The 23,688-nt window shown below is 43.8% G+C and overlaps 1 protein-coding gene across 2 annotated transcripts in view; it reads left to right on the top strand.

Moving 5' to 3' along the window:
- usp18 (ubiquitin specific peptidase 18) overlaps positions 1 to 17,217 on the top strand; it is a 60,607-nt gene extending 43,390 nt beyond the window's left edge. For both annotated transcript variants that reach the window (XM_041215480.1, XM_041215481.1), the window contains 3 exons: positions 1,208 to 1,339; positions 15,133 to 15,182; positions 16,346 to 17,217. In XM_041215480.1, the coding sequence (XP_041071414.1) occupies positions 1,208 to 1,339; positions 15,133 to 15,182; positions 16,346 to 16,421 (258 nt within the window). In that variant the 3' untranslated portion in view covers positions 16,422 to 17,217. The remainder of the gene's footprint in view (positions 1 to 1,207; positions 1,340 to 15,132; positions 15,183 to 16,345) is intronic.
- The last annotated feature ends 6,471 nt before the right edge of the window (positions 17,218 to 23,688 follow it).

Raw genomic sequence — 23,688 nt, 5'->3', positions numbered from 1 at the left:
ATCCATCTTCCTTGTTATTTCCTCAACAAAATCTCATAAATTAGTCAAAACCATGTTGACTGCCCCTGATTGTATTATGATTTTATTAGTGTCCTGCTATTACCTCCTGAATAATGGATTCTAGCATTTTCCCTATGACACGGTTTTGGCTAACTGGTTATAGTTTCCTGCTTTCTATTCCCCTCCTTTTTTGACAAGTGGTTAGCGATTTTCTAATCTGCTGGGATCTTTCCATAATCTAGGGAATTTTGGAAGATCACAACCAATGCATCTCCTATAGCTGCAGCCACAGCTTTTAAACTCCAGGATGAAGACTATCAGGTCCAGGGGACTTGTCAACATTTAGTTCAAATAGTTTTTCCAGAACCTTTTCCCTAGGAATTGTAATTGTTTTACGTTCCTCCTTCCCTTTCAACTCTTTGTTCCCAAATATTCTTGGGACTTTTTTGTGTCCTCTCAACATTGAAGATAGACACAAAACACCTGTTCACTGCTTCCCACATGGACCACAACAACTGCAAGTTCCTCTCCAGCCCTGAGCAGATGTCCTGAACCCTGGTACCGGGCAGGCAACACAGCTGTCTGGACTCTCACTGTCGGCTGCAGAGAACTGTGTCAATCCCCCTGAGTATACAGTCCCCAACTACCAGTACATTCCCGTTAACTCCCCGCACTTGAATGGCTCCCTCTATCATGATTTACTCATCCATCCTGCTGCCCTTGTTTTCACCCATACAAGCTGCAAGAACATCAGACCTGTTGGATAATTGCAAGGGCTGAGGCTCCTCCACTTTGACCTCCTCGATCCCCATATCTGCTTCACCAGCCACCATACCCTTCTATCCTTGACCATGGACTAAATCAGAAGTACCTAGCCTAAGGGTTGTGACTATCTCCTAGGACAGTGTCCAGGTAACTATCCCCCTCCCTATTTTCTTAATTACATTTTAAATGATACCTGGGTACCAAAAGACTGCAACCTCAGCTATTTACAATCTATATTAATAACTTTGAGGAAATGTATGTAATCTATCCATATTGGCTGGTGAGTCTGTTGAAGCGTGAGATTGATAGATTTTTGGGTATTATGGAATCAAGGGACATGGGGATAGGGTGGGATATAGAAGTTGAGTGTGAGCTCATTGAATGAGCAGGTTCGAGAGGCAGAATGGCCTACTCCTTATGCTGTTATATCTTGTTTCCACAGGAATGCTGGCTCTATCAGCTTCATGCAGTGCTGGCCCATTCTGGCTTCCCATTCTTTGGACACTATACTGTGTATGTGAAGTCCTTCAGAGACTCCAAGTGGTATCACATGAATGATTCCAAGGTGTCGCAGGTAAGAGTTACGTTGAAATAGGACTTGGGCAAGTGCAAGAGGAGGCACATTACTCTGAAACCTTACACTTCTATTAGGTGACTGCTACCTTGTTGTTAGTTCCTAATACTTTTTAAATAGATGTTTATGTTCCCTTTTGTGGACAGTTGGCCATTTTACAGGGAATGCATTTTATTCTTAATCCTTATAAAAATAGAACACAAAAACAATGGTGATATTAATCTGTGTGGTGAGGTAGAGGCTTGAATTCTCCTCCAAGGATCATGACTGTGGACTGAGTCCATTTCCCCTGGGGCGTGGGACTTTATCCAGTGGCAGACAGGGAGTGTCAAAGCTCTCCCCCTCTGTTCCCTGTAAGGGCAGAATAGCAGTGGCAGTGGAACTTCAATCCCAGCACTACACCCGCAACATTGGGGATAGTAACTCAGTACTCTGTACTTAACTCTGTGATGTACCTTTATTCAAAAAGGAAGGAAACAGAAAGCAGGAAACTACAGGCCAGTTAGCTTAACATCTGTCATAGGGAAAATGTTGGAAACTATTATTAAAGACGATAAATTCAAGGCAATCAGGCAGAATCAACGTGGTTTTGTGAAAGGGAAATCATGTTTAACCAATGTTAGAATTCTTTGAAGGAGTCACATGTGCTGCGGATAAAGGAGGATGTACTGTTCTTAGATTTCCAGAAAGCATTTGATAAAGTGCCACATCAAAGGTTATTGCAGAAAATAAAAGCTCATGGTGTAGGGGGTAACATATTGTCATCGATAGAAGATTAGGAAGCAGAGAGTTGACATAAATAGGTCATTCTCTGGTTGGCAGGATGTAACAAGTGGTGTGCCACAGGGGCCTCAACTGTTTACAATTTATATAAATGACTTGGATGAAGGGATGGATGGGATGGTTGCTAAATTTGTGATGATACAAAGGTAGGTAGGAAAGTAAATTGTGAAGAGGATGTAAGGAGGCTACAAAGGGACATCGATAGGTTAAGTGAGTGGGCAAAGATCTGGCAAATGGAGTATAATGTGGGCAAATGTGAAATAGGCAGGAAGAATAAAAAAAAGCTTATTATTTAAATGGTGAGAGATTACAGAGCTCTGAGATGCAGAAGGATCTGGGTGTCCTAGTGCATGAATCGCAGAAGGCTAATTGCAGGTACAGAAAGTAATTAGGAAAGCTAATAGAATGTTCTCGTTTATTGCGAGCAGAATTGAACACAGAAGTAGGGAGGCTATGCTTCAGTTGTACAGGGCATGGGTGAAACCACATCTGGAGTACTGTGTACAGTATTAGTCTCCTTATTTAAGGAAAGATGTAAATGCATTAGAAACAGTTCAGAGATGGTTTACCAGGCTAATACCAGGAATGGGCGGGTTGTCTTACGAGGAAAGGTTGGACAGGTTAGGCTTGTATCTGTTGGAGTTTAGAAGAGTAAGAGGCAACTTGATTGAAACCTTTAATATCCTGAGGGGTCTTGACAGGGTGGATGTGGAGAGGATGTTTCCTCTTATGGGAAAAGAATTAGGGGCCACTGTTTAAAAATAAGGGGTCGCTCATTTAAGATAGAGAGGAGGAGAAAATTTTCTCTCTGAGGGTCGTGAGTCTTTGGAAGTCTCTTCCTCAAAAGGTGGTGGAAGCAGAGTCTTTGAATATTTTTAAGGCAGAGGTAGATAGATTCTACAAGGCAGGAGGTTACAGTCAGATCGACCATGATCTTATTGAATGGCAGAGCAGGCTTGAGGGGCTGAGTGGCCTACTCCTGCTCCTAATTCATATGTTCCTACTTGCCTTGGGAGTGCTTGATGGGGACAGTATAGGGGGAGTTTTACTCTGTATCTAACGCCGTGCTGTACCTCCCTTGGGAGCGTTTAATGAGGATAGTTCAGAGGGATCCTGGTGAAAGAAAATGTAGTTCATAGCATTCAAGGATTTAAATTTGCTAAGCAGGTAGTATCAGATATGCTGTCGGTACTTAAGGTTGTTAAGGAGCCAGGATCAGGTGAGATGCATCCATAAATATTGATGGAATTGAGAGTGGAAATTGAAGAGGCACTGGCCATAATTTTCCAATTTTCCTTAAACCCCGGGTTGGTGCCGAGAACTGGAGAATTTCAAATGTTCAAAAGAGGATGTGAAAATTACGCAGCAACTACAGAACAGTCAGTTTAACTTTGGTGTTGGGGAAGCTTCTAGAAACAATAATTTGGGACAAAGCTAATAGTCACATGGACAAATGCAGGTTTCTTAAGGAAAGCCAGCACAATTTTTTTAAGGACAAATCATGTTTAACTATTTTGCTGGAGTTTTTTTGAAGGGGTAACAGAGAAGGTTGACGGGGGCAGTGCTGTTGATGTGGTGTACATGAACTTTCTAAAGGTATTGACACAGTGCCACAACAGATATGTGAGAAAAGTTATAATTCATGGCATAAAAGGGACAGTAGCAACATGGATACAAAATTGGCTGAGTGGCAGGAAATAGAGAGTAATGGTAAACAGTTGTTTTTCAGTCCTGCTAATTTCTTCAGTACATTTCCTTTACTAATCAGTAAATAAGATCATAATAAATAGGAGCAGCAGTCAATCATTCAGCCCCTCGAGCCTGCTCCACTATTCAATAAGATCATGACTGATCCGATTGTGGTCTCAACTCCACTCTCCTGTCCGCCCTCAATAACCTTTGACTCCAGTCTAACTTAGCATTCAATATATTCAATGAGCCAGAGTCTGCTGCTCTCTGGGGAAGAGAATTCCAAAGATCAGTGACCCTCTGAGGGATGAGATTCCTCCTCATCTCCTTCTTAAATGGGAGACCCCTTATTCTGAAACTGTGTCCTCTTGTTCTAGATTCCCCATTCCTTCTGGTCTACCCTGCTGAAGATCACCTCTCACTTTTCAAAACTCCAATAAGTGTAGACCAATCAGCTCAACTTTTCTTTATAACCTGTTTTCCTGGGAATCAATCTAATGGGCCTTCTCTGGATTGCATACAATGCAAATATATCCCTTCCTTCAGTAAGGATAAGTCAATCCCAAATGAGATGCATCTAATGATACTGAGGGAAGTAAGGGTGGAAATTGTGGAGGTACTGACCACAATCTTCCAATCTTATTTAGATACAGAGATGGTGCCAGAGGACTAGAGAATTGTAAATGTTACACCTTGTTCAAAAATGGGCGTAAGGGTAAGCTCAGCAACTACAGGCCAGTCAGTTTAACCTCAGTGCTGGGAACAATAGTTCGAGACAACGTTAGCAGTCACTTAGTAAATGCAGGTTAACCAGGGAAAGCCAGCATTGAGTTGTAAAAGACAGACCATGCTTAACTAATCTAATTGAAGTTTTGATGAAGTAACAGAAGGGAATGTAGTAGTGTTGACTATTTGGATTTTAAGAAACTGTTTAACAACGTGCCACATAAAAGGCCTGTCAACAAAATTGAGGCTCATGGACTAGGAGGGGCAGTGGCCAATTAGATTTTAAAAACTGTCTTAAGGGCAGAAAGCAGCGAGTCATGGTAAATGGTTATTTTTCAGACTGCAGGATGATAGACAGTGGCGTTCCCCAAGGGTCAGTGCTAGGAACATTGCTTTTTTACTGTATATAAATGACTTGGATCTTGGAATATAGAGTAGAATTTCAAAATTTTCTGATGAAATGAAACATGAAGAAGTGGCAAACATTGAGGACGATATGAATCACCTGCAATTAGATAGACTAGCAGAATGGCTGTTGGAATTTAATACAGATAAGTGTGGGGTGATGCATTTTGCCAGTTGGGATAGGGAGAGGCAGTGTAGACTAATGCCACAGTTCTAAAGAGTGTGCAGGAACAGACAGACCTGGGGGTGCATGTGCATTGATGTTTGAAGGTAGCAGGACATATTGAGAGAGTGATTAACAAAGCATATAGGGTCTTGGGATTCATAAAGAGAGGTATTGAGTACAAAAGCAGAGAAGTTATGCTGAACCTTTATAAAGCTCAGGTTAGACCCCGATTAGAGTATTGTGTCCCGTTCTGGTTGCCACACTTTAGGAAGAAACTGAGGGTCCTCGAGAGGGTGCGGAGGAGATTTACCAGAATGTCTCCAGGGATGAGGGGATTTTAGCTACAAGGTTAGGTTGGAGAAACCAGGGCTGTTCTCCTTGGAACAAAGGAGGTTATGGGGAGTTTTGAAGGTGGATAGGATTATGACAGGTTTAGATAAGGTAAGCAGGGAAAAGCTGCTCACAGTACAAGGCTTAGGCGACACCGATTTAAGATTTTTGACCACGGATGTGGGGGGAAGTGTAAGGAATAATGTTTTTATGCAGCAAGCAGTAATGAGCTGGAACTCCCTGCCCATGAGGGTGGTGGGAGCTGACATAATCAACGATTTCAAAAGGAAATGAGATGGGCGTTGAATGAAGTGGACCTGCAGGGCTATAGGGATAAAATGGGGATTGAGAGCCAGATTTTATATGATTGGGAAAAGAAGCGATGGCAACATGAGGAAGAGTTACTTTATACAGCGAGGGGTTAGGACCCATCAATTTTTGTAACTTCAGCAAATTTGGCAAAATAACAAAAAGAAAATCTTGTATTTTTCATGACCACCACTCAACTCAAAATGTTTTACAGCCACTGAGGTACTTTTTGAAGTGTAGTCACTGTTGTAACATAGGAAACACAGCAGCTGGTTTGTGCACAGCAAGCTCCCATAAACAGCAATGTGATAATGACAAGATAATCTGTTTTTCTTCTTGTGTGATGTTGATTGAGGGATAAATATTGGCCAGGACACCAGGCTAACTCCCCTGCTCGTCTTTTACATCCATCCAAACAGGTTGACAGGGCCTCAGTTTAACATCTCACCCGAAAGCTGGCACCTCCGACAGTGCAGCACTCCATCAGCACTTCATCGTCGGCCTTGATTTTGTACTCAGACCTTAAAGAATGGGACTTGAACCCAGAAACTTTTGATTCAGAGGCAAGAGCGCTACCAACTGAGACACAGCTGAAACACCCTGTCCCTACATTCAAGTCATTAACATAGATTGTAAATAGTTGAGGCCCACTCACTGATCCCCGTGGCACCCAACTAGTTACAGTTTGACAACCTGAAAGCGACTCATTTATCCCGACCCTCTGCTTCCTGTTAGTTAGCTATTCCTCTATCCATGCTAATATATCACCCCCAACACCGTATCTTTTCAGTGGCACCTTACTGATTGCCTTTCACACCCTGTGGTTACATCTTCAAAGAATGCTAATAAATTTGTTAACGCAATTTTCCTTTCATAAAACCCTGTTGACGCTGTCTGATTATATTATGACTCTAAATGTCCTGCTACTGCCTCTTTAATCATGGATTCTAGCATTTTCCCAATGACAGATGTTATACTAACTGGCCTATAGTTTCCTATTTTCTGTCTCCCTCCTTTCTTGAACAGGTGATGTTACATTTGCAGTTTTCCAAATGTCTGGAACCTTTTAGAATTTAGGAAATTTTGGAAGGTTATTATTGAATTCAAGTTCCACCACCTGGAAGTTCCCCTCCAAGTCACTCACCACCCTGATTTGGAAATATATCACCGTTCCTTCACTGTCGCTGGGTCAAAATCCTGGAACTCCTTCACTAACAGCATGGTGGATGTGCCTACTCCACGTGGACTGCAGTGGTTTAAGAAGGCAGCTCACCACCACCCTCTCAAGAGGCAATTAGGGATGGTCAATAAATGCTGGCCCAGCCAGCGAAGCCCACATCCTGTGAATTAATAAAGAAAAACTCATTAGCATGATTGAGAAGGCCTTCGTTAGGGTTATGCTTGGAACACTCCATCCACTTGCAGACTGAGTGTGGTATCCATGCTGGCAGGTTGCCTGTGGACACGACCTTCTCCATAGGCTAGAGTCAAGACAAGTGTGGGGAACAGGGTATACCTCCATTCCTTACTTTTGTAGATCTCAGGAAAGCACTTGACACTGTCAGCAAGGCAGGACTTTGCAAGATTTTGGGGAAAACTGGCTGTCAGCAAAGTTTCTCAGTCTCACCCATTCCTTTCATAACAACATGCTCTGCACTGTACAGTTTGACAGCTCCAACTCGGAAAGTTTCAGAGTGAAGAATGGAGTGAAACAGGGTTATGTCCTAGTCCCCACTTTGTCGGATATTCTCCTCTCCGTGTTCCTGACCTTTGCCTTCCCTGCAGACATGGAAGGAGTCTACCGGATACTGGGTCAGACAGCAAGCTCTACAATCTGTCTCGACAAAAATACAGCACATCCTGATCAGAGAACGTCTCTACACTGATGATGCCATGCTAGTCACCCATATAGAAACTCAGCTACAAAGGCTCATGGACTGTCTCTCCCACGCCTACAACTCCCTGACTATAAGCATCAAGAAAATCATAAGTATGGGGGGAGGCAGTGGTGTAGTGGTATTGCCACTGGGCTAATAACCCAGAGACACAGGGTAAAGCTCTGGCAACCCGAGTTTGAATCCCACCATAGCAGATGGTGAAATTTGAATTCAATAAAAATCTGGAATTGAAAGTCTAATGATGATTATGAAGCCTTTGTTGATTGTCATAAAAACCCATCTGGTTCACCAATGTCTTTTAGGGAAGGAAATCTGCTGTCCTTACCTGGTCCGGCCTACATGTGACTTCAGACCCACAGCAATGTGGTTGGTTCTGAAATGCCCAGAACCTATACCATATGGACTGCAGCGATTCAAGAAGGTGGCTCACCATCACCATCTCAAGGGCAATTAGGGATGGGCAATAAATACTGGCCCAGCCAGTGAAGCCCACATCCTTTGAATAAATAAAAAAAAACTCTGTCCTGATCACCTGGAAGTGGTTTGTAAACTCTGCTGCCTCAATTCTGCAGTGACAGAGAATCTGTTCCTTGATGCAGAATTTGATACACGCGTAGGGAAAGCAGTTACCACCTTTGGCCAATTCACAAAATGTGCTTGGAATAATATCAAACTGACTCTAGGGGCCAAGGTGCAGGTTTATGAGGCTGGTGTTGCCAGCACTTTGAGGTATGGTTGTGAAATATGGATGATGTACTGATGTCAAGAAAGAAAGCTTGTTGAGCTCAGCAATTTTCACCTTTGCAGTTTGCAATGCATTCTAGACAAATCATGGAAGGACTATGTCACGAAGGCGGCAGTTCTCCCAAAGGCAAATCTCCCAAGCATCATCAAACAGAAGTAACTTTGCTGATCCGGGCACATTGATGGACACATTCCTAAGGATATCCTGTTTGGGGGAGAAGCCAGAGCCAGACCAATAAAACGTACAAAACTCCACTTCAAGGATGCTTCACAAACATGACGAGGGCCCTAAAGATTGATTTTCACACCTGGGAGACATTAGCTAATAACAAAGGGCAATGACAACATTACGTGTGGGCCAACATACGTCACCATGACGATCAGTGGCTACAGCAGCCTGACAACAGCCAGCAACACTGTAAACACCAACCCATAATGACACCTGATAACCACTTCATGTGCAGCACTTGTGGCAGAAGCTGCCTCTCCTGGATTGGTCTCTTCAGTTGTCAGCAAAATAAACAACACTGAGGAAACCCCATCCCCAATAGATTGGATTTCCTACATGTCCATTATCTAACGCAGTGGAAGGATGTCAACAATTGCTCATCTGCTGTCATACCTTTTAATCTAATTTCCAAATCCATTTGGCCAACCCACCCTTCGTACCTATATAATTGGCTTTATTTAAGTTTAATGTTTGTTTAACATCTCCTTATTCCCCATTATGATGTCTCCTGTCTCAGCCTCACCCTTGTTTTGGACTTAAGTATGTCACTCTTGAACTCACTATGAAATTCCATCATGTTCTGACCACATTTCCCTAGATGATCCTTGACCATGGGATCACTTGCTGTGGATGCAGCAAACTGACCATGGAAACATGGTGTCTTGTTACACAAGACAAGGTCTAAAATATCCTCTTCCTTGGTTTGTTTCTTGCTGTTGTTCTAAGACACTGTCTCACATCAATCTATGAACCAATCCTCCCAGCTACTTTTCCTGATTTGATTTATCTAGTCTAAATGAAAATGGAAGCCCTCCACAATTACTGCATTGGCTTTGTTACAGCCTCTTATCAATCCTTGATTAATACTTTAACTCTATAGCTACTGTTAGTCAGGCAATAAACAACGGCCACACCATTCTCTGACTCTCATTTCTCATCTTCACTCCTATTGATTCTATTTCCTGCTCTTTGGCGCCAAGATTCATCTTCACTCCTGTCCTTATGTCAGCTTTAATGATCAGAGCTTTTCACACCCAACCCACACCCTTCTCTTTTACTTCTCTTTTTAAAAATATCAGCTATTTGTAATATTTAGTTCCCAAACTTGGTTTACCAAACACCAGGTCTCTGTAATGGCGATTACATCAAACTCATTTATTTCAATTTGTGTCATTAATTTATCTATCTTAATACAAATGCTTTGTGCACTCAGACAAGACACTTAATATTACAACTTTTTACCATTTTTGCTGATTAGATCTTATGGCACTATTACTGTTAAACTTTTTTGCCCCTTCCTGTCACCCTCTGCTTACCTCTACCCAAATTGCTACACTAATCTACAGCCCTGACTTTTCTCTTTAGATATATATTCCCCTCAGCTGATTCCTGGCTCCTACCCCTCCTCCCCCGCCTGTTTTTGGAGTAATATTCTGTCTGCAGTCCCAGTTTTATGATTCGCTAAGACACTGACCCCAGTCCCAGTTTAAGGGGAGCCCATCCCAAAGGAATAGTTCCCCCTTTCCCCAGTACCAGTGTGAGTACCTGCCTGATTCTCAGTTACCACCCACCCCCCACCCCCCCCACCTCCCAGGCTATCCCTGACCATTAACCAGACCCATGCCACTTCCTAACTTGCCTCCTGGATTGAAGTGTCCAGGTAACTCTACCCCTCTCTGATGGCCCACAGTGTTTGTGACTCAGACTCCAGCTCAACAAACTCTGAGTTGAAATTTCTCCAGCTGCAGGCACTTATCACAGATAAGTTTGATCAGGATCACAGTCTCCACAAACTCCCATATGCTGCAGTTGCTTTTGTTTATTCATTCCTGGGATGTGGGCGTTGCTGACAAGGTCAGCATTTATTGCCCATCCCTAGTTGCCCTTGAGAAGGTGGTGGTGTGTCACCTTCTTGAACTGTTGCAGTCCCTGTGGTGTAGGTACATCCACAGTGCTGTTAGGGAGGGCATTCCATGATTTTGACCCAGTGACAGTGAAGGAACGGTGATATATTTCCAAGTCAGGATGGTGAGTGACTTGGAGGGGAATTTCCAGGTGGTGGTGTTCCCATGTGCCTCCTGCCCTTGTCTTTCTAGATAGTAGCAATCATGGGTTTGGAAGGTGCTGTCTAAGGAGCCTTGGTGAGTTCCTATAGTGCATCTTATAGATGGTACACACTGCTGCTACAGTGTGCCGGTGGTGGAGGGAGTGAATGTTTGTGGATGTGGTGCCAATCAAGCGGGCTGCTTTGTCCTGGACGGTGTCTTGAGTGTTGTGGGAGCTGCACTCATCCAGGCAAATAGGGAGTATTCCATCACACTCCTGACTTGTGCCTTATAGATGTGGACAGGCTTTGGGGAGTCAGGAGGTGAGTTACTGGCAGCAGGATTCCCAGCCTCTGACCTACTCTTGTAACCACAGTATTTATATAGCTAGTCCAGTTCAATTTCTGGTCAATGGTAACCCCAGGATATTGATAGTGGGGGATTCAGTGATGGTAATGCCATTGTATGTTAAGGGATGATGGTTAGATTCTCTTTTGTTGGAGATGGTCATTGCCTGACACTTGTGTGGCATGAATGTTATTTGCCACTTGTCAGCCCAAGCCTGGATATTGTCCAGGTCTTGCTGCATTTGGACATGGACTGCTTCAGTATCTGAGGAGTCGTGTATGGTGCTGAACATTGTGCAATCATCAGTGAACATCCCCACTTCTGATGTTATGATGGAAGGAAGGTCATTGATGATGGTTGGGCCAAGGATACTACTCTGAGGAACTCCTGCAGTGGTGTCCTATGACTGAGGTTACTTACCTCCAACAACCACAATCATCTTCCTTTGTGCTAGCTATGACTCCAACCAGTGGAGAATTTTCCCCCTGATTCCCATTGACTCCAGTTTTGCTAGGGCTCCTTGATGCTACACTTGGTCAAATGCTGCCCTGAAGACAAGGGCAGTCACTCTCACCTCACCTTGAGAGTTCAGGTCTTTTGTCCAAGCTTGAAGCAAGGCTGTAATGAGGCCAGGTGCTGAGTGACCCTGGCGGAACCCAAACTGAATGTTGCTGAGCAGGCTATTGCTCAGCAAGAGCCACTTGAAAGCACTGTTGATGACCTCTTCCATCACTTTACTGATATGGAGAGCAGGCTGGTGGGGGATTGGCTGAGTTGGATTTGCCCTGCATTTTGTGCACAGGACATAATTGAGCAATTTTCCACATTGCTGGGTAGACGCCAGTGTTGTAGCTGTACTAGGACAGCTTGGCTAGGGACATGGTAAGTTCTGGAGCACAAGTTGTCAGTATTATTGCCGGAATGTTGTCAGGGCCAGTAAGCCTTTGCAGTATCCATTGCCTTCAGCTGCTTCTTGATATCACGTGGAGTGGATCGAATTGGCTGAAGACTGGCATCTGTGATGCTGGGGACCTCCAGAGGAGGCCGTGATGGATCATCCACTTGGCACTTCTGGCTGAAGATTGTAGCAAATGCTTCAGCCTTATCTTTTGCACTGATTTGCTGGGCTCCTCCATCATTTAGAATGGGGATATTTGTGGAACCTCTTCCTCCAATGAGTTGTTTAATTGTCCACCACTATTCATGACTGGATGTGGCAGGTCTGCAGAACTTAGATCTGTTCCGTTGGTTATGGAATCACTTAGCTAGGCTGGCATTTATTGCCCATCTCTAATTGCCCTTGTTCAGAGGACATTTAAGAGTCAACCACATTTCTGCAGGTCTGGATTCAGGACGGCAGATTTCCTTGGGCATTAGTGAACCAGATAGGTTTTTACAGCAATCAACAATTAGACTTTTAATTCAGTTTTTATTAAATTCAATGACCTCTTGCCGTGGTGGGATTCGAACCCGGGTCCCCAGATAATTACCCTGGGTAATTTTTCCATTACCACATCAGCGACAATGCCACTATGCTATTGTCAGGGTTGTCGCTTCACCAGGTTGACACCTCATTTTTAGGTATGCCTGGTGCTGCTCTTAGCATGCCCTCCTGCACTCTTCATTGAATCAGAGTTGATCCCCGACTTGATGGTAATAGTAGAGTGGGGGATATGCCAGGCCATGAGGTTACAGATTGTGTTCAAGTACAATTCTGCTGCTGCTGATGGCCCACGGAGCCTTACGGATACCCAATCTTGAGTTGCTAGATGTGTTTGAAATCTATCCCATTTAGCACGGTGGTAGTGCCACACAACACGATGGAGGGTATCCTCAATATGAAGGCGGTACTTCGTCTCCACAATGATGGTGTTGTGGTCACTCCTACTGATACTGTCATGGACAGATGCATCTGTGGCAGACAGGTTGGTGAGAATGGGATCAAGTATGTTTTTCACTCTTGTTGGTTCCCTCACCACCTGCCGCAGACCCAGTCTAGCAGCTATGTCACTTAGGACTCAGCCAGCTCGGTCTGTAGTGATGCTACTGAACCACTCTTGGTGATGGACATTGAAGTGCCCCGCCCAGAGAACATTCTGCACTCTTGTTGCCCTCAATGCTTCCTCCACTGGAAATGACAATGGCCAGTGGGACAGGACATACCCAGGGATGGTGGTGGTGGTGGTGGTGTCTGGGACATTGTCTGTAGGGAATGATTTTGTGAATATGTCTCTCAGGCTGTTGCTTGACTAGTCTGTGAGACAGCTCTCCCAATTTTAGCACTGGCCCCCAGATGTTAGTAAGGAGGACTCTGCAGGGTCAACAGGGCTGACTCAGGGCTGAGCTGTCTCACAGATTAATCAAGCAACAGGCTGACATAGTCATCCTCACAGAATCATATCTTACAGATGATGTCCCAGACACCATCACCATCTCTAGATGTGTCCTGTCCCACCGGCCATTGTCATTTCCGGTGCCTAGGTCAATGCTGGGTGGTCCATCCAGTTTAACAGTTTGATACAACTGTGTAGCTTGCTAGGTCATTTCAGAGGGCATTTAAGAGTCAACCACGTTGCTGTGGGTCTGGAGTCACATGTAGGCCAGACCAGTTAAGGACGGCAGATTTCCTTCCATAAAGGGCATTAGTGAACCAGATGGGTTTTTACAACAATCGATAATGACTCCATGGTCATCATCAAATTTTTAATTCCAGATTTTTTTAAATTGAGTTCAAATTCCATCATCTGCCGAGCGCATTACCCTGGCCTGTGGATTACCAGTCCAGTGACAATACACCATCGCCTCCCCCTGTCCTAACATCCCAATCAAACCATGTTTTATTTGTTTTGTGTAATATTTTATGTATTTAATCAACTTTGTTTTTGGATTTTAGTCTTTTAACTAATTATTTGATCCAATTTAAGTTGTAGGAAGATTGCAATTTTATCCTTAGACAGGTTCAGGCTGTGATATATGTTCCCTTGGCAGGTTCATGATCCGTGATATATGTTCCCTAGACAGGTTCATGATCCGTGATATATGTTCCCTCGGTAGGTTCATGATCCGTGATATATGTTCCCTAGACAGGTTCATGTTCTGTGATATATGTTCCCTCGACAGGTTCATGCTCCGTGATATATGTTCGTCAGACAGGTTCATGCTCTGTGATATATGTTCCTTAGTCAGGTTCATGCTCTGTGATATATGTTCCCTATACAGGTTCATGCTCTGTGATATATGCTCCTTAGTCAGGTTTATGCTCCGTGATATCTGTTCCCTAGACAGGTTCATGCTCTGTGATTATTTTCCTTAGATGGGTTCATGCTCTGTGATATATGTTTCTTAGGTTCATGCTCTGTGATATATGTTCCTTAGACAGGTTCATGCTCTGTGATATATGCTCCTTAGACAGGGTCATGCTCTGTGATATATGTTCCTTAGACAGGTTCATGCTCTGTGATTATTTTCCTTAGATGGGTTAATGCTCTGTGATATATGTTTCTTAGGTTCATGCTTTGTGATATATGTTCCTTAGACAGGTTCATGCTCTGATATATGCTCCTTAGACAGGGTCATGCTCTATGATATATGTTCCTTAGACAGGTTCATGCTCTGTGATTATTTTCCTTAGATGGGTTAATGCTCTGTGATATATGTTTCTTAGGTTCATGCTTTGTGATATATGTTCCTTAGACAGGTTCATGCTCTGTGATATATGCTCCTTAGACAGGTTCATGCTCTGTGATATATGCTCCTTAGACAGGTTCATGCTCTGTGATATATGTTCCTTAGACAGGTTCATGCTCTGTGATATATGCTCCTTAGACAGGTTCATGCTCTGTGATATATGTTCCTTAGACAGGTTCATGCTTTGTGTTATATGCTCCTTAGGCAGGCTCATGCTCTGTGAAATATGTTCCTTAGGCAGTCTCATGCTCTGTGATATATGTTCCTTAGGCAGTCTCATGCTCTGTGATATATGTTCCTTAGGCAGGCTCATGCTCTGTGATATATGTTTCTTAGACAGGTTCATGCTCTGTGATATATGTTCCTTAGACAGGTTCCTTAGACTGTGATGTACCTGCCACAGTAATGCTAATGGGGGCTGTTTCCATTGGCAGGTTTCGTGGGCTGATGTTACGTTGACCTTTGGGGGCCATGAATCTAAATGGTGAGTATTTTATTGAACTGAACTGAAACTCTCCACTCTTGTGGTTTTTGCTGCTCCTGAACAGTAACCTGTCTGGATTCCAAGCAAAGAGGGAACGAGCTGGGTGTTCAGTATTGGGCCAGGTGCACATTCTCTTAGTCAGGATCCTTTCCCAGTTTATTCATCGCATCCCTGCCATCCATTTTCTGAATGAAATTGTTCAGGTGAATGGGCAGCAAGGTGTTCCACATTTTCACCCTGTTAGTGTCCCATCAATTTTACAGAATGGATTTGTAGACTCCTGCTGTAGCAAAACATCCCTACTTTTATATTCCATTACCCGTGCAATAAACAACACCATTCTATCTGCCTTCCCAATCACTTGCTGTATCCACAGTGGGTTTTCCAAGGGGAACTCCATCTTCTCTGTTTTGGAGAAGTGTTGGGTGGAAGTGATTGAGCTATACCAGTGGCAGACTGTACCCACCTGACTGATACACATTTACAGATTGCAGCTCCCATCCAGCAGTGACTACAGAACTGGCTACCAAGGCTCAGAATCAAAAGAGCCAGTAACCAAACTCTGCTACAAACTGCAAAGGCACCCACAGACGTCATCCACCACAGTGCTGGCACTGCCAATGATGGCAGTGGTCAGCTGTGCCCCCTCCCATGCTCTTTCTCTGGTCCTTTCAGGAATACTGCTGAGTGGTTTTGTGAGAATGGGCTGCCTGGAATGAGAAGCAGAGCCCCCTCCTCACACTCAGCAGCCCCAGTCATTACTCTAGCAGCTGCAATGTGATACCAGTCTCATGGTCGTTGACCAAGTTCCCTATCTCTTGTTTGGCAGGATTTGATGGGCAGTGTAGCCTTTCAAAGAGCCTTTGCTATTGAATGCCAGAACAGAATTGAGGGGGTGAATGGCCTACCCCTATTCCTAATTATGAAAGCGTCACTCTGCCCACTCTCCCCCACGCCCACCCCTCTCTGGTATACATCATAGATCCAGTATCAAAGCTGGAGGGAATCTAGTCAGTGAACCTGCTGTCATTGCCCACTCAGCAGGCTGGTCCATAGTCTTGTTCCGTGTGCCTCCCAGGGGTTTGCTGTTGGTCAGTGCGTGGTCAGTGGTGATTATTGAGGACTGCCCTGCTGTAATGTTTATTAATGTTCTCTTTCTGCAGGACTGAAACAGCATACATGCTGTTGTACAAGAGAGTGAAGCAGGAGACTGAAACCCCTTCTGCAGCTGGACAATAAATGGATGAGGCAGCTCCTCCCTCAGGTTGATGGATTGTGAAGAACAGAACTTGTACCAAGATCTGACATTTCTGATTTTTGTAGACACTGCTGTCAACAACAATTTGCATTTATATAGTCACAGGAGAATTCTTAAACAAAATTTGTCATCGTGTCATAAGGTGTCATAGGAGAAGTAACTAAAAAGTCAAAGAGACATTGAGGGGTGTCTTAAAGGTGAAAAGAGAGGCAGTGGGGCTTAGAGAGTGAATTCATCTTGGCAGCTGAAGGCATGGCCACCAATAGCGGAGCGATTAAAATGAGCGATACCGTAGGGCCAATTGGAAGAGTTCAGATATCCCAGAGGTTTGGGGGGCTGGAGGAGAGCTTTTCAAATTAAGGCATTATTGAACCCATTAGCCAATGTAGGCCAACAAGTACAGGATTGATTGGACTTGGAATGAGCCAGGATATGTGCATCTACACCGTCTATCCCTTTAAGTATTTTATAGTTTTCAATGGGATCACCTCTCATTCTTCAAACTCTAGAGAACACAGGCCCAGTTTCCCCAATCTCTCTTCATAAGACAGTCCCGCCATCCCAGGAACACTCCCTCTATGGCAATAATATCCTTTCTGAGGTAAGGGGACCAAAATTGCACAGAGTACTCCAGGTTCAGTCTAACCAAACTTCTATACAATTGAAGCAAGACTTCACTACTCAAATCCTCTTGTAATAGAGGCTAACATTCCATTAGCCTCCCTAATTGCCTGCTGCATCTGCATGTTAGCTTTCAGTGACTTATGTACAAGGACACCCAGGTCCCTTTGTACATCTACACTTTCTAATCTCTTAGCATTTAGGAAATACTCTGCGTAACTGTTTCTCCTACCAAAGGATAACCTCACATTTTTCCACATTATGTTCCAACTGCCATGTTCTTAGTCTGTCCAAATCCCCTTGAAGCCGCTTTACATCTTCCTCACAACACACATTCCCACCTAGTTTTGTAGCATCTGTGAACTTGGAAATATTACATTTGGTCCCCACGTCCAAATCATTGATATATATTATGAACAGCCGGGGCCCAAGTACTGATCCTTTCGGTACCCCACTAGTCACAGCCTGCCAACGCGAGAATGAACTGTTTATACCTACTCTGTTTCCTGCCTGTTAACTAATCCTTAATCCACGCCAGTATATTGTCTCCTATCCCATGTGCTTTTATTTTGCTAATCAACCTCCTGTGGGGTACTTTATCGAAAGCCTTCTGAAAATCCAAGTACACTATGTCCACTGACTCTCCTTTATCAATTTTGTTAGTAACATCCTCAAAAAACTCCAAGTTCATCAAACATGATTTCCCATTTGCTAATCCATGCTGACTGTGCCCAATCAGATCACTTTTATCCAAGTGTCTATTTATCACCATTTATAATAGATCATCACATTTTCCCTACCACTGATGTAAGGCCAACAGGTCTGTATTCCCTGTTTTCACTCTCACTTTCTTCTTAAATAGTGGGTGACATTTTCTACCTTCCAATCTGTAGGACCCGTTCCAGAATCTATAGAATTGTGGAAAATGATCACCAATGCATCCATGATCTCCATAGCAACCTCTCTCAACACTCGGGAATGTAGAACATCAGCTCCCGGGGACTTATCAACCTTCAGTTCCATTAATTTCTCCAACACAACCTTCTTACTTATACCAATTTCCTTCAACGACTCATTCCCCTGCATCCCTTGGATCTCAAATTCTGGGAGATTTCTTGCATCTTCCTTAGTGAAGATAGACACAAAGTAATCATTTAGCTTCTCTGCCATTATGAATTCTCCTGACTCTGCCTGTAATGGACCCACAGTTGTCTTAGCCAAATGTTTCCTTTTTACATTCCTATAGAAGCTTTTAGTCCATTATGTTTTTTGCTAGTTTACATTCGTATTCTATTCTCCTTTTATCAGTTTCTTGGTACTCCTTTGCCGTATTCTAAAATCCTCCCAATCTGCAGGTTTACTATCACTTCTGGCAACTTTATAGGCCTTTTTTAATCTTATACAATCCTTAACTTCCTTTGTTAGCCACTGTTGACTGACTTTTCTTTTTGAGTTTTTGTGCCTTGAAGGAATATATAGTTACTGTAAATTATGTAATAATTCTTTAAATACTATCCATTGTCTTTGTACTTTTCCAATCCCCCTCACCCAATTTACCTACATAATTTCCTTTATTCAAATTTAACACCTGGCTTCAGATTGAACAACCTCACTTTCAAACAGAATGTAAAATTCTACCATACTCTGGTCACTCATCCCTAAAGGTTCTTTTACAGCAAGATGATTAATTAGCACATTTTCTGTTACATAATACTAGCCTGTTCTCTAGTCGATTCCTCAACATATTGCTCTAGAAAACTATCCCTAACACGCTCCAGAAACTTGTCCTCCACAGCATTACTGATTAGGTTTACCCTGTTTATGTGCAGGCTGAAGTCACCCATGAGTATTGTATTACGCATGCTACATGCTTCTCTAATCTCCTGGTTAATACCATGCCTCACACTACCACTACTGTTTGGTAACCGATAAACAACTCCTACCAACATTTGCTGCCCCTTTGCTGTTTCTTAGCTCCACCCAAACAGATTCCACATTATGTTCTTCTGATCTGAGATCCTCCTTTACTAATGTACTGATCCCATCCCTCATCATCAGGAGGACAACTTTTCCTTTTTGCCTGTCCTTCCTAAATGTCGGATATTCTTGAATATTCAGTTCCCAGTCTTGGTCACCCTGTAGCCTTGCTTCTGTAATGGCAATTAGATCATACCCATTTACCTCTATTTGTGCCTTTAAATCATCTACCTTGTTGTGAATGCTGCATACATTCAGGTAGAGTGCCCATAACTTTTTATTTTTGACATTATTCCACATTCTAAGCTTAGCAGATGCTCAGCTGCGTTCCACCTGCCTTCTAATCTCACTTGCTACTTTTCTACTTCCTGTTACCAGCTTTACTTCTCTCCAATTGGAGCCAACCCTCAGGTTCCCACCCCCCCTGACAAAATAGTTTAAACCCTCCCCAACAGCACTAGCAATATCTCCCTGCCCCAGTCCTTCTAGGGTGTGACCCGTCCAGCTTGTACAGGTCCCACCTGCTCTAGAACCAGTCCCAATGCCTCAGAAATCTGTTCTCCCCCCATACGAATCCTCCAGCCATGTGTTGAATTGCTCAATCCTCCTATTCCTATGCCCACTAACTTGTGGCACTGGGAGGAATCCTGAGATTACTGCTCGAGGTCCTGCTTTTTAGTTTCCTTCCTAACTAAAATCTGCTTTCAGGACCCCATCCCTCTTCCTACCTATGTCATTGGCACCAATGTAGACTACAACCTCTGGCTGTTCACTCTTCCCCCAGAAGGATATCTTGGAGCCACTCTCTGACATCCTTGACCCTGGCACCAGGGAGGCAGCACACCATCCTGGAGTCGTGTTTGCTGCCGGAGAAACACCTGCCTGATCCCCTGACTATGGAATACCCTGTCACTGTTGCTTTTCCACTTTACTTCCTCCCCTCCTGTGCAGTTGAGCCACCTGTGGTACCATGGACTTGTCTCTGGCTGCATTTCCCTGAGGAACCGTCACCTTCACCAGTATCCAAAATGGAAAACTGATCAACAAGCAAGATAGACACAGGGGCCTCCTGCACTAGCTGCCTGGTTCTTTTAGACTGTGCACCCGTGCAGCACTTAGTGCAGACTGGGGAGTTGCTGATTCTTACGCTTGCTTATGGCTTCAATCTTCGTGATTCTGACATTTCTGATTATCTGTTGCAAACAAAAAATTTAGTCCTTTAAAAATTTTATCTCTGAAATTGGGAGTTTGCTGGGAGTTGGCCAGAGCTGCAGTGAGGGAGGAAGCTGATCGCTTTCACAGACAACCTGTATTCACTTATAATATGAATACGTTGGATGATGCAGTACGTTAGACATTGACCCAGATTCAAGAGCAGCTAACTTCGATGCCTAGGATCCCTATATGAATTATTTTGGGCTGTCTTAAACAAATCTCCAGTTGGTATGAGCTCCCCAGGGAGGGAGCTTTACTCTGTATCTAATCTTGTGCTGTCGCTGCCCTGAGAGTGTTTGATGGGGACAGTGTAGAGGGAGATTTACCTTGTATCTTTGCTCTTGTGTCTGCATCAGAAAGTCATGGGTTCAAATCCCACTCTAGATACAAGAGCACATGACATCCCAGTGCAGTACTGAGGAGTGTTACAATTTTGAAGGTACTCTTTTGAATGAGACGTTGAACTGAATTCATTTATTCCCTTAAAGGATGATGTAATAGCCCCATGAGGAAGGGCAGGGGAGTTCTCCATGTGTCCTGAAAAATATTCCACCACCAAAATGAATTCTCCTGCTTGTCTGTCTTTTCACTCTTTGTGGGATCTTACTCTGCAGGCCCTATGATGTCACTTTGAAGGTAATTCATTGACTGCGAAGCACTTTGGGACTTTCTGGGGATATGAAAGGTGATTTATAACAGAATTATTTGAATTCTCTCTCTCTTTTCTGTAGCATTGCAGCCATATTGTGTGTGTTTATGAGAAGGAAATAGTTGAATCGAATGCATATCATTTTATGTAAAACACATTAGATGAGAAATTCTATAATAAATATTTTACTATTAAACATGCAACAATTATAATATTTCACTGACATTTTGAACAGTCATCCTTATCACTGCTTCAAGGCTTGTCCCCATTGCCACTGGAGCTTAATGCACTGGTACCAGCCACAGGTAGGATTATATGGGCAGGAGCTGGCCGGATATGGTCGGAGTGTGTGGTGGGAGCGGCACTTTTATATTCAGTCAAGTATTGCTTTAAAAAGGCCTTTTGATGGTGAGCTCCATTGAAGCAGCATGGTTAGTGGCTGTATTCCTGAATGCAGTGTGCCTGGCTCTAGGTCTGCACTTGGCACATCAGAACACACTTGTGGGCCAAGTGCTGGTAAATGGGATTAGGTAGGTAGGTCAGGTGTTTCTCACGTGTCAGTGCAGACTCGATGGGCCAAAGGGCCTCTTCTGCATTGTGATTCTGTGGCTGTTCAGGGCTAGCCCAGTTGTTCCCACCAAGCCTCAAATACATGTTCAAGCCCAGTGGCTGAACAGCTGCTTCAAACATAGTCCCTGCACAGTTTGTTTTTTTGCACACACCAATATCGAAGACGTCAGCATCCTGGGCATTCCCAATCAAAAACCAAATACTGGTTCTTTGGTTTTACTGCAGGGGCTGGAAATCTGAAATAAAATACTGCAAATATTCAGCATGTCAGGCTGATTGAGATAGGTCTGAAACCTTAACTCTGTTTCTATGAACTTTCAAAAGAGCAGACATTCCAAAGCACCCCATGGAAATCCCCTTTGCACATTTCACACCAGAACAAAAAGTCCCAAGAATTGAAAGCAATAAAACATTCACAGGCAGGGGTTTTCTGAGATACATTTTACATGGGGAAAGCTAAGAGATTTGTCACATTCATTGATGTGTAGAAAAAAATGACAAGGGTTCCTACGCTCACGATTAATATCAAAGGTCTCTCTCTCTCACCTGATATCAGACACATTGCTCTCTCCCTCAATCACACTGATATCTGACACACTCACCCTGATATCTGACACGCTACTGTCTCTCTCTCTGTCACACTGATATCTGACAACTGGATGTGACAGGACTGCAGAGCTTAGATCTGATCCGTTGGTTGAGGGATCACTTAGCTCTGTCTATCACTTGCTGCTTGCGCTGTTTGGCATGCAAGTAGTTCTGTGTTCTAGCTTCAGGTTGACACTTCATTTTTAGGTATGCCTGGTGTGGCTCCTGGCATGCCCTACAGCACTCTTCTTTGAACCAGGGTTGATCCCCAGGCTCGATGGTAATGGTAGAGTGGGGGATTTGCCAGGCTGTGAGGTTACAGATTGTACAGAGTAAAATTCTGCTGCTGCTGATGGCCCACAGCACCTCATGGAAGCCCAGTCTTGAGTTGCAAGATCTGTTTGAAATCTATCCCATTTAGCACGGTGGTAGTGCCACACAACAAGATGGAGGGTTTCCTCAATGTGAAGGCGGAACTTTGTCTCCAAAAAGCCTGTGCGCTGGTCACTCCTACCGATACTGTCATCTGCAGCAGGCAGGTTTACTCTGAGGCTGTGCCCTCGGGTCCTAGTCTCTCCTAATGGAAACATCTTCCCCACGTCCACTCTATCCAGGCCTTTCAGTATTCTGTAAGTTTCAATCAGATCCATCCCCATCCTTCTAACTCCATCGAGTATAGACCCAGAGTCCTCAAACGTTCCTCATATGTTAAGCCTTTCATTCCTGGGATCGTTCTCATGAACCTTCTCTGGACCCTCTCCAGGGCCAGCACATCCTTCCTGAGATACGGGGCCCAAAATTGCTCACAATATTCTAAATGTGGTCTGACCAGAGCCTTATAAAGTCTCAGCATCACGTACCTGCTTTTATATTCTAGTCCTCTTGAAATAAATGCCAACATTGCATTTGCCTTTCTAACTACCGACTCAACCTGCAAGTTAACCTTAAGAGAATCCTGGATTAGGACTCCAAAGTCCCTTTGCACTCCAGACTTCTGAATTCTCTCCCCATTTAGAAAATAGTCTATGCCTCTATTCTTCCTACTAAAGTGCATGACCTCACACTTCCCCATGTTGTATTCCATGTGCCACTTCTTTGCCCATTCTCCTAACCTGTCCAAATCTTTCTGCAGCCTCCCCGCCTCGTCAATATTACCTGTCCCTCCACCTATCTTTGTATCATTGGCAAACTTAGCCAGGATGCCCTCAATTCCTTCATCTAGATCTTTAATGTATAAAGTGAAAAGTTGTGGTCCCAACACTGACCCCTGCGGAACTCCACTAATCACCGGCCGCCATCCTGAGAAGGATCCTTTTATCCAAACTCTCTGCCTCCTGCCAGACAGCCAATCTTCTATCCTTGCTAGTACCTTGCCTCTAACACCATGGGCTCTTATCTTACTGAGTAGCCTCCTGTGCGGCACCTTGTCAAGGGCCTTCTGGAAGTCCAAGAAGATAACATCCATTGGCACTTCTATGACTAACCTACTGGTTACCTCCTCAAAGAATTCGAACGGATTTGTCAGGCATGAGCTCCCCTTGATGAAACCATGCTGACTTTGCCCTATTTTACCTTGCACTTCCAAGTATTCTGAAATCTCATCCTTAATAATGGACTCTAAAATCTTA

Source organism: Carcharodon carcharias, chromosome 21 (genome assembly GCF_017639515.1).
Source record: "Carcharodon carcharias isolate sCarCar2 chromosome 21, sCarCar2.pri, whole genome shotgun sequence".
NCBI classification, from domain to species: Eukaryota; Metazoa; Chordata; class Chondrichthyes; order Lamniformes; family Lamnidae; genus Carcharodon; species Carcharodon carcharias.
This window is presented reverse-complemented; position numbering and strand designations above follow the sequence as displayed.